We start from the raw sequence: 18,609 nt of genomic DNA on the forward strand, positions 1-18,609 counted from the left end.
GAGAGAGAAAGAGAGAGAACAAGGGTCAGAAGTAAAAGGGAATCACCAAGAAAAAGAAGAAAGATGATATCCAGCTCAGGACCCTGGGTGTGCCAAGCCCATACTCACCAGATGTGAGCCCCTGGGGTAATTGCACCATAATCTGAGCAAGCGGAAGAACCCCATCAGAATTCAGCGTACTCAACCCATTCAAGGCTTTATACACCTCAAACAGCTCACTTCACAGGTGCCTAGTCTCCAGCCGCTGCAAATAACCCCAGGGGCTCACATCTGGTGAGTATGGGCTTGGTACACCCAGGGTCCTGAGCTGGATATCAACATTCTTCTATTTTTTGGTGATTCCTTTCTTCTTCTTCTTCTTCTTCTCTCTCTCTCTCTCTCTCTCTCTCTCTCAGGGTAACTCGGGAATTTTTTTTTTTTTTTTGACTGGTGCAGAATAAACCTCAGGCTTCCTTGCACCATATGGCTAATAATAATAATTTGCAAAACTTAAGCCTTCCTTGGCAAGACGACCGCATCGTTCCCCTCACCAATCTTGTTGCCTTTGTCTGTACATGCTCAAGCAACTCTGCATCCTTCCTAAAACGAGGTCTCCTTACCACCTTTCAAAATATCTTTCCGACGCCTATGTGTACAGTTGTTGGTTGTACTCATCAGAGCCTTTATTACTATTATTAGCTATTAGCATTAGCATTAGTAGAGGCATTTGATGCAAGAAAGCAAGCTTATGCAGCATCAGCCAAAAAAAAAAAAAAAAAAAAAAAGTAACATAAATAAATAAAAATAACCACTTCCACTTCACCCCTCTGTTCGTTCGAAATACCTGTCCAGCTGAGCCTTAAACTTATTTAGGCTATCAACTTCCACGACAGGGGATGGAAGTCTGTTCCACCCACCAACCACCCGCTGGCTAAAGGCAAATTTCCGCACATCTATCCTACATCTGTCTTTCCTCAATTTGAATTTATGCCCTCTCAGGTGATTTTTCTGAGCTAGAGGAAGAATCCCATCAGCATTGAGCATGCTCAAACCATTCAAGGCTTTGTACACCTCTATCAGATCACCCCGCTGGTGCCTAGTTTCCAGACACTGTAATTTGCAAAACTTAAGCCTTTCTTCGTAAGAGAACCCCTTTGTCCCATTCACCAATCTAGTTGCCCTTCTCTGTACTCGTTCCAGCAGCTCTACATCCTTCCTGAAATGAGGCCTCCAGGCCTGTATACAGTACTCTAGGTGTGGCCTGACCATTGCCTTATACAAGGGAATAATCACCTCCTTATCCCTGCTAGAAAAATTCCTATATATCATTGACAATACACCATGAGCTACTCTCGCAGCTCGTCTGCACTGCTCAGAGAACTTCATATCTGCCTGCACCACCACCCCCAGGTCCCTTTCATTCTCTACCACTGTCAGTGTAGTACCACAGAGTTGATACGTTGCTCTGGGGTTGCTGTTTCCCATATGTAGTACTTTACATTTGTCAATGTTAAACTTCATTTGCCACCTCGAAGCCCATCTGCTCAACCTTTCCAAATCCTGTTGCAGCAGCATAGTGTCAGTAGTGTCCTTGACAACCCTGCCAACCTTCGTATCGTCTGCAAACTTGGACATTAAGCCTGATATACCATCATCAATATCATTTATAAATACAGAAAACAATAAAGGCCCCAATACTGAACCCTGAGGGACTCCACTAATAACATTAGTCCACGATGAGCAGTGTCCATTGATTACCACTCTCTGTCTTCTCCCCCTCAACCACCCCTTTATCCATAGCAGCAACTTGCCTCCAATGCCACACTGCTCCAATTTGTGCAGCAGTCTTCCATGTGCAACAGTATCAAAAGCCTTTCTAAGATCCAAGTATATAATATCAAAGTTATTCCCTGCATCCAGTTCTTGTGTGACTGCATCATAGTATCCAATCAAATTGGTCAGGCAAGACTTCCCCTTAACAAAACCATGCTGTGTCCTAGCTATAACTGAAGTCTTGTCTAGATGATCCTGCAGTGCTTCTTTCACCAGTGCCTCCATTAATTTTCCGGGAACAGAAGTTAAACTCACAGGTCTATAATTACTTGTGTCAGCCTTTGATCCCCCTTTGTGAATTGGGGTCACATTTGCACATCTCCAGTCAATGGGTACCTCCCCTGAGTCCAAGGAAGCTCTCATAATTATGGCTAAGGGTTTGCTTACCTCCTTTGCTGCCTCCTTTAATATAACTGGATAGATCCCATCCACCCCAGGTGCCTTTCTTGTGTTTATCTTCAACAATTTCTCCTCCACTTTGCTCTCAGTTATTACAAGATTCTCTAGCTTACTGCTAGAGTTGAATACACCTCTGGCATTCCCCTCGCTGAATAACTCCTCGTGTGTGAATGTCGATGCAAAATATTCATTTAGTTTGTTAGCTACCCGAGCAGGGTCATCAACAGTTGACCCATCGATCTCAAGTGGACCAATCTGATTCATCCCCTTCCTTCTAGAGTTTACATAAGTAAAGAACTCTTTGCTGTTTTTCTTCGCATCCCTTGCCAAGGATCTCTCGTAATCTGCCTTCGCCTGCCTAACCTCCTTTGTAACTTGGTTACAGATCAACTTGTATCTATCATAGGCATCCGTGTCACGTGTTAATTTGTATGTATCCCATGCATTTTTCTTCTCTGCCATATGCCTCATTAGTTCATCTGACAACCATTTAGGGTTAAACCTTGAACAATATTTCTTAGTTGGTATGTAAAGCCTAGTAGCTTCCACGATAAGTTCTTTGAATGCTTCCCATTTTGAATTTGCTGTTGGCAATATCATCAGTTGATCCCACTGTATAGAATTTAAATACTGTCTCAGTCCATTGTAGTCGCCTTTACGAAAGCAATACCCCTTCCCTTTACCCCTAATGGTAGTTACCTCTTTGAGTAACTCCCACTTCAGCACACTGTGATCACTGCCACCAAGTGGTTCATTTATCTGCAGATTCTTAATGCATGAAGAATCACTACTGATAATCAAATCAAGAGTATTACTCCCTCTAGTTGCCTCCCGAACATGCTGATGTAGAAAACAATCATCCAATAAATCCACAAAAGCCTTGCTACTGTGTGAGTGACCAGCCCCCAAATTCCAGTCAATATCTGGGAAATTAAAATCCCCCATTATAAGACTCTCTGATTTACTGGCCCACTCTATTTCTCCGAACAGTTTCTTATTATACTCATCAGAGTCATTAGGCCTATAGCACACTCCTACTCTCAATTTTGATCTCCCAATGCTTATGTCACACCAAACTGACTCGACACTGCACTGTCCAGCGATGTCGACTGGCTTCACTTCCTTGGATTTTATGTGTTTCTTAATTAATAGCATAACCCCTCCTCCCTTCCTATCCTGTCTATCCTTTCTGTACACATTGTACTCCCCAAATTCCAGTTCTGCATTTCTTATATCTGTGTGACACCACGTCTCTGAAATCCCCACAATATCTGCCTTTGATGTTTTGAGCAATACCTCAAATTCATCAAATTTATTTACTAAACTCCTAGCATTGGTGTACACACAAGTATGCATGCACCTGTTCTTTTTCTTAGCTACCCTAACACAACCCATGTGTTTACTTGTACCCCAATGATTCCCAGCAGTCTCTGAAATATCCTGCATCTTATTTTCCAGGCTGCGGCTCATTCCAATAGAAGCAGTGCAAGAATCACTTTCACCTCTGCCAGTGGCTACTGTTAATCTATTAGTCCTTGTATCCCCCCAATCTAGCAGTTTTCCGACCCACCTAACATTGCCTCGATAGCATCAGCAAACATTCTTGCACCCTTTCTATTTAAGTGTATCCCATCCCTGTAGAAGCAGTCTCTCCTGTTAACAAGTACAGACCAGGCTGAAAAAAATTCTACCCCTTGAGCCCTGCACAATCTTTCCAGGGCCGAATTGATTGACAGGGTGGTGCAAGGAAGCCCGAGGCTTATGCTGCAACAGCCAAAAAAAAAATTCTGAATTACCCTGAGAGAGAGAGAGAGAGAGAGAGAGAGAGAGAGAGAGAGAGAGAGAGAGAGAGAAGAAGAAGAAGAAGAAGAAGAAAGGAATCACTAAGAAAGAGAAGAATGATGATATTCATCTCAGGACCCTGGGTGTACCAAGCCCATACTCACCAGATGTGAGCCCTTTGTAGTCATCAAATAGTTCAGAAATGTTTCTCATATCATTGAAAGGATTTGAATCCCAGAATTTTCCATATAGTGTGGGAAGAATGTGATTATAGCCATTGTACTGGTCGCAAGGGACGTTTAACAGTGTAATCGAATTCTGTATATTTATAATGAGTTTGTTCAAAAAATATTCGGATTACTTTCGTAGTGCACCGACATAAAGCATAACGTGTTGCATATGTCCCATCACTGACTCCACGCAGTAAGCTGTTCCTTGTCTCACAGCAGTCTGTAATTGTCACCAGATAACGAAGACGTGTACTTGCATCTTGTCATATTTCAAGATATCAAAGTGCACTGAAAGAAGTGTGTGTATCAGAAAAACCACAAGTCCAGCGAAACATTTCGTCTTCTTAGAACAGCATAAAGCAGGAGTTCACAAGCCTTTTTAGACATGGGACGAGCCCCACATCAGAAAGAAAAAACCTTCCGGGTCCTTAATAAAAAAAAATACTGTACACTAAAAATAGAAACAGTCGGTGACTAGCACCAGATCTTTACACATATAACATGCACATAGACAGTCCAAAGTTACTCAGAAAAGGTAAAAAAAATCAAACAATTATATTTAGGCCACCAGAATAATTAAATTGATCTGCCGTGCTGTCTTATGCCTGTTAATTGCGTGTGTTCTATGGTCGATTTGTCTGTTTGCTGGACGAAAAACCCCAGTTTCTGGGGGGAAACCTTGCTATCTACGCCTGAGACCGACTAACTCTCTCAGAAAAAGTCAAATTTACTTTTATGCACAACATATTCGGATTCAATTTTAGAGTTTTAGAAAAATATATTAACATTCTAAAATTCCCTCGCGGAGCTCCAGATAACTATGATGGATCCCAAGAGCTCTGCGGAGCATAGTTTGAAAAAGGCTGGAATAAAGTTATTCTGCAATGCTTTTGACTGACATGTGCGTTTGTCTGCAGTAGCACAGTGGTATCGTCACCGTCCTCCCCACATCGGATGGAAAAGGCCCGGGTTCGAGTCCCGTCGATGATGCAAGGAACTTTAATGGGCTTTTTTCACTCCGTGGCTGAGTTAGTCGGTCTCAGGCGTAGATGCCAATGTCCCCCCCCCCCCAGAAACTGGGATTTTTGCGTCCAGCAAAACAGGAAAATCGACCAGAGAACACACGCAATTTACAGTCATATATGGGTATATGTATGAGATTACGGGTGGCCCTAATCTAATAATCTGAATTTTGTTCATTCGTGAAATCGCTGAAGAAACTCTTATCTCTCGGATATTCTTCTATTTTAACAAAAACTTTGTACATGAAGGACGTTTTCCCAAAGTGAGCAACGCGAATACAACGTGAACACAAGAAAGAGAAGAATGATGATATCCAGCTCAGGACCATGGTTGTGCCAAACCCATACTCACCAGATGTGAGTCCCTGGGGTTATTTGTTGATATACAGGTAACCCTCGTATAACACGACTATTAGGTTCCTGTAAAATGTCGTGTTGTGCGAAACCGTGTTATACGAGACTAAGCAAAAGTACAAAAAGGTGGGTTACTTTCCAAAAGATAACAAAAATACACCATTTCTTTAATAAAATGTTAACAAAACTAACAAAAATACACCATTCTAGATTTCGTGTATTTTCTGTTCTCTTTAAAAAAATCGATCTTTTGGGTTTGTTTTGCTTTTGCTTGATAAATCTTTGTAAATTTCATCGTATGGACTAAGCATATTTGAAGCTCCCTTTTGAACTTTGGGCTCCTTTCATTCAAGAATCTGAATTCAAAAAATAAGATTCTACTTGCTCGGCTAACTTTATGCCTCCCCATATGCTTTTTAATGTAAAATTTGCAAGTTCAGAATTTTCATCTGCAATATCATCATCTGAATTGATTTCATTTTACCTCCGATGACATTTGCACAAAATCCGCTATGCTGGTTTCTTCGTCTACAAGTAATTCTTGAACGTCTTCAGTAATCATATCTTTTTTTAGGAGCATTGGCGACTAAGGCCATGTTACTCTGTATATAAATTACTGTGTGTCCTGAGGTCGATTTTCTGGTTTGCTGGACGAAAAATCCGAGTTTCCGGGATAAAAAAACCATACTACTCTCGCCCGACTAACTCAGCCACGTTGTGAAAAAGACCTATAAAAATTCCTCCCTTCATGGATGGGATTCGAACTCCGGCCTTTTCCAGCTGGTGTGGGGAGGAGGGCCGTTCTATGAACTGTGCTATCCACGAGGGCTTCAGTAATCATATTATTATTATTAGCCATATGGTGCAAGGAAACCTGAGGCTTATGCTGCATCAGACAAAAAAAAAAAAAAAAAAAAAAATTCTGAATTACCCAGAGAGAGAGAGAGAGAAGTAGAAGGGAGTCACCAAGAAAGAGAAGCACGACAATATCCAGCTCAGGACCCTGGGTGTGCCAAGCCCATACTCACCAGATGAGCCCCTGGGGTTATCATCAAAACCTTCCCCTCCTACCGACGTAGCAAGTTCTACTATTGTGCCGATTTCACTTTCTGACATTCGATCATATTTCCTGAATGAACTGAATTTGGCCATACATTTTTTCACACACGTTTAACGTTGATTCTGATAGTCCACAATTGAGAAATGTTTCCATGTCTACATTACTTCAATAGATTTGGAATCAAATTTTTTTCCAAAATCCATTGTAACGATTTTCTGATGGAATGAGTTTTAAAGATGATTATAATGCCTTCATCTAACAGCTGAATGAAAGAAGTTGTATTAACCCAGTACAACTGTGGTGGTAGGAACATAACTTCAATATTTGGATGACTTAAATTTTTTGGATGGCCTGGTGTGCTATCCAATAGTAATAAAACTTTGACATCTAGATTTTTCCACAAGTTCAAGAAGTACAAGTTCAATATCACAAAACGTAACAAGGGATTTCTCAATAATTTTTTTTTTTTGACTAATGAGTCAGTGGAAACGTTGAAAAATTACATCCAACATAATACAGGGTTTACCCTGCACAAAAGCTCAAAAATACCGTTATGCGAGATTTACCGAAATCTCTAACCATGTTATATAAGTACCGTGTTGTGTGAGGATTGCTGCAATTTATCAATCCTGATAAACCGAAACCGTGTTGCCGAAGTACTGTGTTATATGGGGGTTGCCTGTATTATTATTTGGAGGGAGGCAGATAATTTTCATTTAACTTTATCAAAGGTACATTTATAAATTTATATGCTTAACACAAAATAGCCATACATGGGCCCTAGACAAAATATTCATATATGCAGGGCAGGCAAAAAGAACTTAGAAACCCCATCCACAAGCGCTTAGACATGTTCCTATATTAAATTTTGCAAATTTTATCCAAGAACTTTATTACCACATTGATACATTTAATTTTTTCAAAAAAAACTATTGATAACATTGATATTTTCATTTTTTGGGTGCATAACTTAATCAATGTAAATAACCAATTTATTATTAATACAAAATTGATTGAAGCAGAGGTTTAAACAAAACCAGCTTCACAGTGCAGATATCTGTCCTATCATGTAACAATGCTGATATGTTGTGAAGAACAACCTGCAATTCGCATGTGAGTGTACATATAACATCCGAAACACTTTTGGGTGGATGTTGAACATTTCCCAATTAGATCATTGGGATGAGTCATTTTGCCCTTGCTTCACATGCTTCCATTGCTGCAGTGCCGGATTAAGGCACAGGGCAGTAGGGCCCTTGCCCAGGGTGTCAAAAACAGAAGAACAATGAGTCAAGAAATATATATCCATAGTAAGAGGGTGCCAAAAAACCATCTGCCCGGGATGCAGAAATACCTTGGTCCAGCTCTGCATTGCTGACATGAGCAGAAATGAAAGAATGCAGCTCACCTCCAGCCAAAAAATATCTTTCCATTCCTAGCGTTGGGAAGGTTATGTTAACTGTCTTCTATAACTGAAGACTACTCCTCACAGACTGCTTTTCTGATAGCATTACTATATATGTTCAGGGTTTTGAGGAAAATCGGAATATGGTTGCATAGCGTTGTCTTCTTGTTCGATAACAAAAAGCCTCATAAGTGGACTTGCTAATTAAAAGGGAACCCAGATAATGTTTTCAGAGGGCCTCAACTTTTTTAATTACAATGTCCCTCACCAATCACAGGAGTTAGTTCTTTTAAACCCATCTAATCTGCAAAACAAATGGCAAACACAAAAAAGACTATATGAGAAGCTTGACATGCTAGAGATATGGGTGATTTGTGATGTTAGTGTTTGATGTAGACACAATGAATTATTTGATTTAACACGTTGTAGTTGTTTTTTTAGTAGGGGTTTAGTAGTATTAGCAAATAAGGCCATATTGCTCCATTTGTATTGTCTGTAAATCGCATGCGTTCTGAAGTCTATTTTCTGTTTGCTGGGCAAAAAACCTCAGTTTTAGGAAGAAAAACCATGTTACCATTGTCTGAGACCAACTCAGTCACATTTTGAAAAATGCCCATAAAAATTTCTCACATCATCAATAGAACTGTAAATCTGGTCTTTTCCACTCTATGCGATGAGGACAGTGATCTTACCACCTATGCTACCCAAGAGGGCAGAAAAGATAGACAGGACAGGAGGGGGTTATGCTCTTAGTAAAGAAACAAAAAATCTAAGGTAATGCCTCAAATTGACTCGGGTGATCAGTGAAATGTTGAGACAGTTTGATGACAAACACTAGGAAAGCTGTTTGTTTGTTTTTTGGAGCATTAGCAATTAAGGCCATATTGCTCTGGGGATATGCAGTGGTCATTCCCTGACCTTTCTGCATCCTCCATATTTGGTGGTCACTGGCTTGAACCCCGGTCTACTCAAGAAGCGTGTGCTACACACTGCTACTGCCCACCTGGCTATGGAGGCACCACTAGGAAAGCAAAAATAAGAATAGGAGTGTTATAGACCAAATGACTCTGAAGAATAGAAAGATCAACTGCACAGAGAAATAGTGAATCAGTAAATAAGAATATCTTATAATGGGGATTTTAACTGTCCAGATATTGACTGAAGCTTGTGGGTTGGTCACTCACACATTAGCAAGATTTTGTGAATTTATTGGATGCCTGGTTTCTACATAAGCATATGAGAAAGACAACCAGAGGGAGTAATACTTTTCATCTGAATATCAGCATTGATTCTTCGTGCATTTAAAATCTGCAGATAAAAGAACCACTAGGTGGCAGTGATCAGTGTATTGATGTGGAATTTACTTAAAGATAACTAATATCAAGGGTAAAGGGAAGAGATTTTGCTTTAATAAAGGTGACTAGTGGTATGAGACAGTTTGTAAATTCCATGGAGTGGAACCAACTATGTTAACATCAGCCAATTCTAAATGAGAAGCATTCAAGGAATTAATCACATAAGCTTCTGATTGGCTTTCATTACCAACTAAGAAATACTATTCAAGGTTTAGGCCTAAATTCCTTCCATTCAAAAGAGGTCAAGTAGATTAATTAATGACTCATCCCTAACAGAGTCTCTCCACTCTCTGTCTCAGAGACATTCTGTTTCTGCTGCATGCATTATTTTCTATAGATACTTCCATGGGTGCTGTTCTTATGAATTGGCTTCTATAATTCCCACTCTTTTTTCCAATGCAGTCTGAACACTCACCACAACCTGTCAACATCCTTTTACTTGAAATTCACAGAACCAACTTCTCTTCTTCCACATTTATTCTTTCAATCCATTTTCTGGGACAACTTTCCATCTTACGTATTTCCTGAAATATTACAACTTACAGAAGCTCAAGCCTAATGTCAACAAGTATCTTCTTTCATTGTCTCATGCTCCAACCCATGCATGGTACTAAGTACTATTGGTTTTAATAACTCTTGTGTTTGGAGTTTTCATAAAAAAATAAGTTATATGGTTGGCTAAAAATTTAGCACTTTGGATTTGGTCAATGTGACACTTTTCTTAAAGAGTGCCATTGACCAACTGGAGCAATTTCATCCAACAGCTGCATCTATGTGTTTCACTGAACAAAAGAGAACAGGTGCATATGCACACACTTTTTTAAAATATTTTGGTTGGTAGACTGATTAATTTTGCACTAAGCCAATTAAAGTCATGAGAAATCCGTGCATTCCATCAGTAAATTGTATTTAGTGGTCAAAACAGTCAGTTTGCTACTTTTGTGGAATGAAAAACCAAATTTTCTGGGTGAAAAACTATACCTTTTACCAAAGACCGACTAGCTCAGCCACAGTGTGAAAAAGGCATACAAGAGTTCCTCCTGTCTAAATGGAATGTGAACCCTGGTCTTTTCCATGTGGTGTTGAAGGATGTTAAGCATAATCACTATGCTGGTTAAAAAAAAAAAAAAAAAAAAAAACCCCTTTCAAGAATAAGCAAAAGACTTTTTATTAAAACAAGTCTTAAATGTAGGGCATGTTTTACTGTTTAAAAAGGATAGCATATGCAGCACCAAAGGACTGCACCACAGCTTTATATGCTTGATGCAAAAGGATTAAAACTTTTTCTCAGCACACTTTTTAATGAATTATTTCTATATATTTTTAATTATTAGTACCCAACCAAGAAATGAAGGTGAAAATGTAAGGTAAACAGCATATTGAGTCAGTTTATCAATTTACAGTATTTTAAATATTTATTCATTGGAATGTAATAATACAGATACAAGTTGTACATGTGAATATATACATATATTGTAATTTCTGATTGGCAGTTACTGATTATAAAATTATATACACTCTCTCAGAAAAATTTACATTCAGAAGAAATCTCATAACATGCATGAAATATAAGAGACATGCCAAAAGAATTTAAGTAGGAACAAAGAAAATATCTTCAGTTGATCAATTCATTTTAAATCATAACTTTTTGTTCACAAAGACAGTTCTTTTGTCCTCAAGTGTAGATGAACTTCCAAAGTTTTCTAGTCAGATTATTTATTAGCTGCTCTTGTGAATGAGTTCCATAAAAATGAATCAAACAAAAATTCCTTTTATAAGATTTTTAATTCACACTCTGTCACTTTTAGTTCTTCACGTCTTCAGTTCCATGAGAACCTAAAATGATTGAAGATTTATGAATATTATCACTCACAATAGCCTGATTAAAGCAAATCCATTACTGATATAGTGTATTAGATATTATTTCCCTCTAAGAAGCCAATGTTACATATTATTATATTTTGATTACCAATCATATAGTATTGTCAACAAGATTTCATATTCATTTACTATTATTATTAAGGATCATAAAAGGCAACAAGCACCTTTGATAAGTTTCTACATCAAAAGGTGTTATCTTTTAAAGAAAGATGTACATGTTGTTGTATCAACGTGACCTATTACAAACAGCCAAAATGTTGCATAAAAATGTGATGGTTAATGTATGAAAATTCTTTTAAATGATACATCCTTATTTATTAGGAAGATAAACTGCTTTAAGATCTAGAAACTTATGAAGTTTTTACTGATTTAATGTTAAATATAGTTCTGCCCTAAGAAGCAAGAGTCATATTTAAGGTATTCTCTATTCCAATAATTGTGTTGTGGTTTCAAACACAGACAGTGGAATAATTTATTGTATGCAACTCTGCTTTCAATTTCCATTACTGGAAGAATGAAAGCATCCTCAGAATTGGCAAATGAAAGCAGAAATGTGAACAATTTTTTAAGTATTCTGCTTAATGTACACAGTACAATCAAGGAGCCTGTGTTATTCAATTATTATTACTGAATGCTTAGGTTATTTTGTTTATGAAACAAACTACAATAAACTATATCAAAATTTAAATGATTCAGTTTTATACAGGTCTACTAGTTATAGCATCATACATAGCCGAGTAGTCAGGAGCAGGAGTGCAGTAGTACACGCTCTTTGAGTAGACCAGGTTCAAGCCTCTGACTGCTTAATACGGTCGATCTGCCAACCTGCACAGGACCAGCGTGGTAGATTATGGTCCATTTCCCTCAACATGGATTGTTGAGGAGGCTTCCATCCTGCAGTAGGTTGATAATGGCTACAGTTTACCTTTTAACAGTATTCAACTAAGTCAGTTATAACGTCAGACAATTTACCTAAGTTTCAATAAATGTATGCATAAAGTGAAATGGTCTGTCACTATCAAAAGGGAGCCTGCCGATATCATTTTAGCCATTTAATAAGGATATGCAAAATAAATGACTTTGTGAGGGGGTTTATTTAATAATCAAGATACAGAAATAAACATTTAACTCTGTGAAATTTGCAAGATAGTTTACTGAGCTTTAAAAATAAAGGGTGTTATTCTGTACACCCTGCACACTCAATTTATTAAACAAATTTGCTGAGTGATAATGGTTCTGGACCACTTTATGTTCTCAAGTCAAAAACAGTAAAACTAAGGAATGTCCAAATGAAATGAGATTCTGAAGTAAAGCTGAAATTTATCCAATGAGTGAATATGGCCGACCGGGCTAGCCAGGTGGGTAAAGTGCCTGCCTGGCAACCCAAAGGTCGCGGGTTCGATTCCCGCCTCGGGCTTGGATCAAAGTACTGCAAAAACCTTGGGAGGTGCATTATGGCCACAGAAGCCTATGCGCCAACAACTAACAAAAAAAAAAAAAAAAAGAGTGAATATGAACAGTAAGGACATCATTATGGGCTTACTTCACATAGGTAGCAAGCAATGATTTTATTCAATGCTATAGAGAAGCAATGTGATATTCAGTAGAATCCGGATTAGAAGTTTTCCAAAGGATCAGAGGTTTAGAACTTCTTATGCGGGAAAACTTCTTAGAAGGGAAAATGACCTAAGGGTATGAAATATTAACTACACAAATGAAAATGAAAAGATACACATACATAAGTTAAAGGTCATTTTTAAGTACTATTTCAGAATTTATAAATATTTTACTCTATCTATGGGAAACATTTTTAAACTAAGGATTTCTAATTGCTTAACATTCTCTTCATTAAACTCATTACTAAGTTAGAAGGATGAGCTCCTTTGGAGTTTCAACATACCTTAAAAGGTCACAATTACAATAAGATAGAACAATTCACTAAGTAATTCAGAACTGTTCAGAAAAAACAGAACTTAACAGCAAATGCGTCACATAGTCGAAGCTACCCAATTATGGATATCGATGAAAATAATTGCAATATCTTACTTCCATTATATTGAAAATTTTATACTAAAAAGGTTTTAAGGCTGAAGGCAGCAGACTACAGAAAATTAATTAATTGAACAAGTTAGCGCATAGCATCATTTTAGTTCTTAGAAATCACCAAAGTAGGTGGCATCATTTTTGTGATATCTCATATTGTGAATGCCTTCACAAGTTGCCCTAATATTGAAATACCTAGAATAAGCAGGTAAGCAATGCTTCGATAGTGGTTTCTCGAATAGGCAACACTTTGCCAGTGGATTCTTGGCAGATACCACCACCACCACCCCTGTGTAACGGTATCTGCCAAGAATAAGTAACATTAGTCTTCTCAGTGGTGAAGCATTGCTTATTGGAGGTAGTGCAATATCAGGGAAACTCGTTGTGAAGGCATTCACAATGCGAGATGTAAAAAATGATACCATTTCACCTACTTTGGTGGTTTACTACGAACTAAAACAATGCTCAGTAATAACTTGTTCAATTACCAAATTGTTTATATTGTTTAATATTAAAAATAAAGAATTTCTATATTTAAAAAACGTATTAAGTGGGAAAAGGTCATTAAAATAATACACTGTATTCTTTATCATGAACTTTTTATGTGGGAAAACGTTTTAAGTGGTAAAATAATATATTACAACATACAGAGTTGAAATTGGGACTTAAGAAACAAAAAATAGTACAGGGGAAAACTTCTTATGCGGGAATTTCTTATCCCGGTTCTACTGTATGTTGCATTATTATAGCAGATGCCACAGCGCAATTTTTGAAATGCAACTGTTATAATGTGCCTGTGGTTTACCTGAGAGATATTTTTCAGTTTTGTGAAGAAAAAGTTTTTCAATTTTTTTTTTTTTGTCATATTTGATTATACTATTATCTTATATGAATTTTATGTATATCAGATTATATAGTGCTTCTTATATGCATTTTATGTTATAAATCCAATGGTGTCATCAGTTTTTCTTTAGTGTCAGTATTATGGTGGAAATTGAAGGATTTTACGGCATTTGCATATTAGATAAGTGCATACCAATACTATTATATACATATAATAGCCTTTCATATTTGTACCTTTTTTTTTTTTTTTTTTTTCAATTTGCTATGGCTACCAAACAAAGGTATAAATTACCTCCAGACTCATTTTGCTATGTTTGTGGCTATTACACAGATCCAAAACAGGTGAAGCATGACACTGTTGGTGGCACCCAATTAGTGACACCTATTTTGAAATGCCCACTAATAATGATTAACAAGATATTAACATGACAAGATATTAACATTTCCCTAATCAGGTTAACATTAGAGGGATGGTTTTGTGATAGTCTTAAGTGACTCCACATTTGAGGTATAACAAAAGACTTTTGCTATATCTCGAATATCGAGAGAGCCTACGAACCATTATTGCAACTGATGCTTTTGTGGCAGATATATCAAGGTTTAAAAAGTATAGATTGAAACTGTAGTATATGCAAACACATTACTTTACTACTCTAGTGCCACACAACAAGCATATTAAGATTACTGTCTATAAGTTTGCAGTTGATATAAAAGTGGCAGGGTGGTAAATGGCAAGAATCTATGTACTACAAAACAAGACCTAGTAAAATTGCACAGTTAAACTGAGAAGTGGCAACTGAAGTTCAGCATTAATAAAATAAAGGCAGCAGTAATCTCAGAATAACATACCAATTTGGTGGTACCACACTCAAAGTAGTGGAGAACAAAAGAGACCCAAGTAATTGTACAGATTGATATGAAGTTCTCTGAGAAATGCAAATACGCTTCTAGGACAGCTCATGAGGTTCTGTCAATGATATAGAGCAGTGGTGTCCAACCTACAGCCCACAGGCGGATCCGGCCTGCGAATAAATTTTATAAAGTCTGTGCGGAAAGTGAACTAAAAGAGCATTGATCGCCACTGCGTGTACAGGCATGCAAGCATCCAGCTCAACTGTATCCAACAGGTACATGTGGTTCAGTGCAGTCATATGTACGCTAAATACAGTTATGTATTTTGATATAGATTGTTCATTGCATTGAATTAACTATTAATTTGTATTGAATTAAAAAAAAAATCATTCTTAAAAATGTTCCAAAAGGGGAAAATCGATTTGGAGTGTCATGTCAGGAGACAGTTTTTAAAGTGATACTGATTCCAATCATAAATCTTATGATCAACATAAAGGAGTGCTGCGAAAAGAAGTGTTCGAAGTTACAAAGCAAATTAAGAAAACAACAATGTATACTGAAAATGTATCAGTCAAGAAATTTATCTGCTATACGTGCCAGTTATCAAGATTTTCTAGATCTTGTTGCACATTTGATCGCTTTTGAAAGTAAATCGTTCAATGATGGTGAATTTGTTAAGCGTTGTTTGAAGTTGTGGAAGAAATTTGTCCGGAGAAAAGAACAATGATACAAGACATTGTCTCGACAAACAATTATGCAAAGAGTAGAAGATATTGGAAAGAATTTGTTCGAACAACTTTTGGAAAACATATAACAAATGAAATATTTTAGTGTAGCACTGGATGACAATACTGATGTAAATGAGATAACCCAACTCATCTTCATACGTGGAATTAATGATAATTTTGTACCAGTTGAAGGTTTAGCTGATCTACAGAGTATGCACGGAACAACTATAGGTGAAAATCTTTTTGAAAATTTTTGCCAATCTATCGAAAAGTTAGGATTAAATATTAAAAACCGAGAAGGTTTCACAACTGGTGGTGCTTGATTTGATTTGATTTGAATTTTATTGGCGCATTAGCATCTAAGGCTATAATGCGCCAAGACCAGGTAATATATAAAAAATTTCTCCTTTCAGTGACCTAAGTAGTTAGGCCACCATGTCCAGATATATAATATAAAGCTTATCAATAAAAGAAGTAACGATAACGTATAAATTTTAAATGCGAGTAAAAACCTTTATTGATTTAAAAAAGCTAAAAACAGCAGACACATTGTCATTGTCGGATAAAATCTGACTGAGTGTATACGGCTCAGTCAGATGATTAAAAGCGGTAAAACGGATATTGCTAAAATCTGGACAGTCAACTAAAATGTGTCTTATTGTTAAAATTGTGCCACAGGACTCACACATAGGAGGGTCATCAGCCCTCAGCAAAAACGAATGAGTCAAATGACTGTGTCCTATGCGGGTCCGGGCAAGAACAACTTCCTCCTTACGATTCCCGCGCAGACTAGACTGCCACGGTTCAATTACAGGCTTTATACAATATAATTTATTCGCAGTCTGTCTATTCCACGAATCCTGCCATTGGGAGTGTATCTTTTCGTGTATTATTTGCCTGTAGTCTGTATAGGGGACTGACAGGCAGCGATTATTACTGGGAATTGCTGATTTGGCTGCGGCGTCAGCCAAATAATTTCCCACTGGTGGTGCAAAAAATATGATTGATAAAAACATTGGGCTTATGGGGATCACCAACACGTTATGAATGTGGTTATTTCAACTGTAAATTTTACAATATCACATGACCTTAATGTGGCTGTTGAAACATCACCGAATGTTTAAACACAGAAAAAGGGAAACCAATAAAACAACTATCAAATATGGAGTGGCTGTTTGATCTTCTTGCAATTCATACATACATTTCTAGTCATTTAAATGCTCTTAATTTATTAATTTAAAACTACAAGGGAAAGGAAAATTGGTCACATCAAATCATTTCAGAATACGTTATTATTTAAATCCCAGTTGAGCAAGACAATTTAGTTCACTTTGAATGTTGTACTGAGTTAAAGGAGAAACACATTTCCAAAGAATCGTTGCCTTTCGTTATTACAATTACTTTTTGAAAAGTTTGAAAGTCTATTTTCTATAAAATTCCATGAAAAAAACTTCAGCTTTTGTTTGAGAACCCATTTACTTCTATGGCTGAAAACTACAATCCCAGATTGCAACTTGAAATTTTGATCTTCAAGCCAAAATATGATTCAAAAATAAGTATATAGACTGCAAAAATAAACTATTTTAATTCTACACGGATTCCCATCTGAAGATTTTCCGCTAATAAAAGAAAATCCATACTTTGTTCGGATCAACGTATGTTTTCAAGCAGATTTTTTTCACTAGTAAAATCAAATTAACTATTAATTAACTAAAAATATTTTTAAAAAAACAGAATAACAGATGAGCATTTTTTTTTTTTTTTTTTATGAAAACCCCAAACACGAGAGGTATTAGAACCCATAGTACCGTGCATTGGTTGGAGGTTAAGAAGACGAAAGAAGATATTTGTTGACATTAGACTTTAACTTCTGTAGACTGTAATTTTCAGGAAATACATATGAAGGAAGGTTGTTCCAGAAAATGGCAGTTGAATGAATAAACGAGGAAGACGAAGAGTTGATTCTGCAAGTTTGAAGTTGAATAGTAAATGGATGTTGGCTGGTGGCGGCACATGTTCAGACTGCTTTGAAAGAAAGCAGGAATTATAGAAGCCAATTCAAAAGAACAGTGCCCATGGAAGTAACTGTAGAAAAAGGCATGCAACAGAAACAGTATATTTTTAAGACAGCGAGTGGAGAGACTCTGTTAGAGATGAGTCATTAATCAACCTAACTGCCCTCTTCTGAATGGAATCTAGAAGCCTGAGAGAGGTTTTGGAGGCATCGCCCCAAATGTGGGAACAATATTCCATGGTAGGGCGGATTTGCGATTTGTACAGAGTGAACAGCTGTTTGGAAGAAAAGTAATGCCGAGAGTGAGAGAGAAAACCAAGTTTTTTCGATGCACAGGAAGCAATATTTGTAATGTGTTTGTGCCAAGAGAGAGTAGAAGACAGGGTAACCCCCAAAAGAGATATATCAACTTGTCTAGAAATCGGAGTATCACCAAAGATAAGCATAGGAGCAGAAGAATCCTTTTTGTGAGATATAAGACAAGACTGAGTTTTAGAAGGATTTAAATCAACTAAGTTGTCTTTGCCCCACTGGAGAATTAGCTGGAGATCGGCATTTAAGGAAATGATTGCAGATATTCGAGAAGTCGAAGCTGATTGAGCAGGGCTGGAAAGTGGAATGCAATGTGCTATCATCAGAAAACTATGGATAGGATTTCCAATCAATTAAAGAAGGTAATTAATATACAACAAGGAAAAAACTGAACCTTGGCGGACACCAGCATTAGTGGAGAAGTTAGAAGACAAAGAGCCATCTACCATCACCCTCCATGAGCGGTCAGAGAGAACGCTGGATAATCAATTGGTTATCCAGCGTTCTAAATTACTAA

General features: G+C 37.3%; 1 protein-coding gene across 1 annotated transcript in view; it reads right to left on the reverse strand.

The window, feature by feature from the left end:
- Positions 1-11,096: 11,096 nt before the first annotated feature.
- The window catches only part of LOC150082014 (COMM domain-containing protein 8-like), a 30,505-nt gene continuing 22,992 nt past the window's right edge, over positions 11,097-18,609 (reverse strand). Inside the window, exon 5 of the mRNA XM_090379908.1 lies at positions 11,097-11,255. Within this exon, the coding sequence (XP_090236034.1) occupies positions 11,232-11,255 (24 nt within the window). The 3' untranslated portion in view covers positions 11,097-11,231. The remainder of the gene's footprint in view (positions 11,256-18,609) is intronic.

The sequence above is a fragment of the Mastigoproctus giganteus genome, chromosome 8, assembly GCF_048544385.1.
Source record: "Mastigoproctus giganteus isolate SK-2022 chromosome 8, ASM4854438v1, whole genome shotgun sequence".
Taxonomy (NCBI): Eukaryota; Metazoa; Arthropoda; class Arachnida; order Uropygi; family Thelyphonidae; genus Mastigoproctus; species Mastigoproctus giganteus.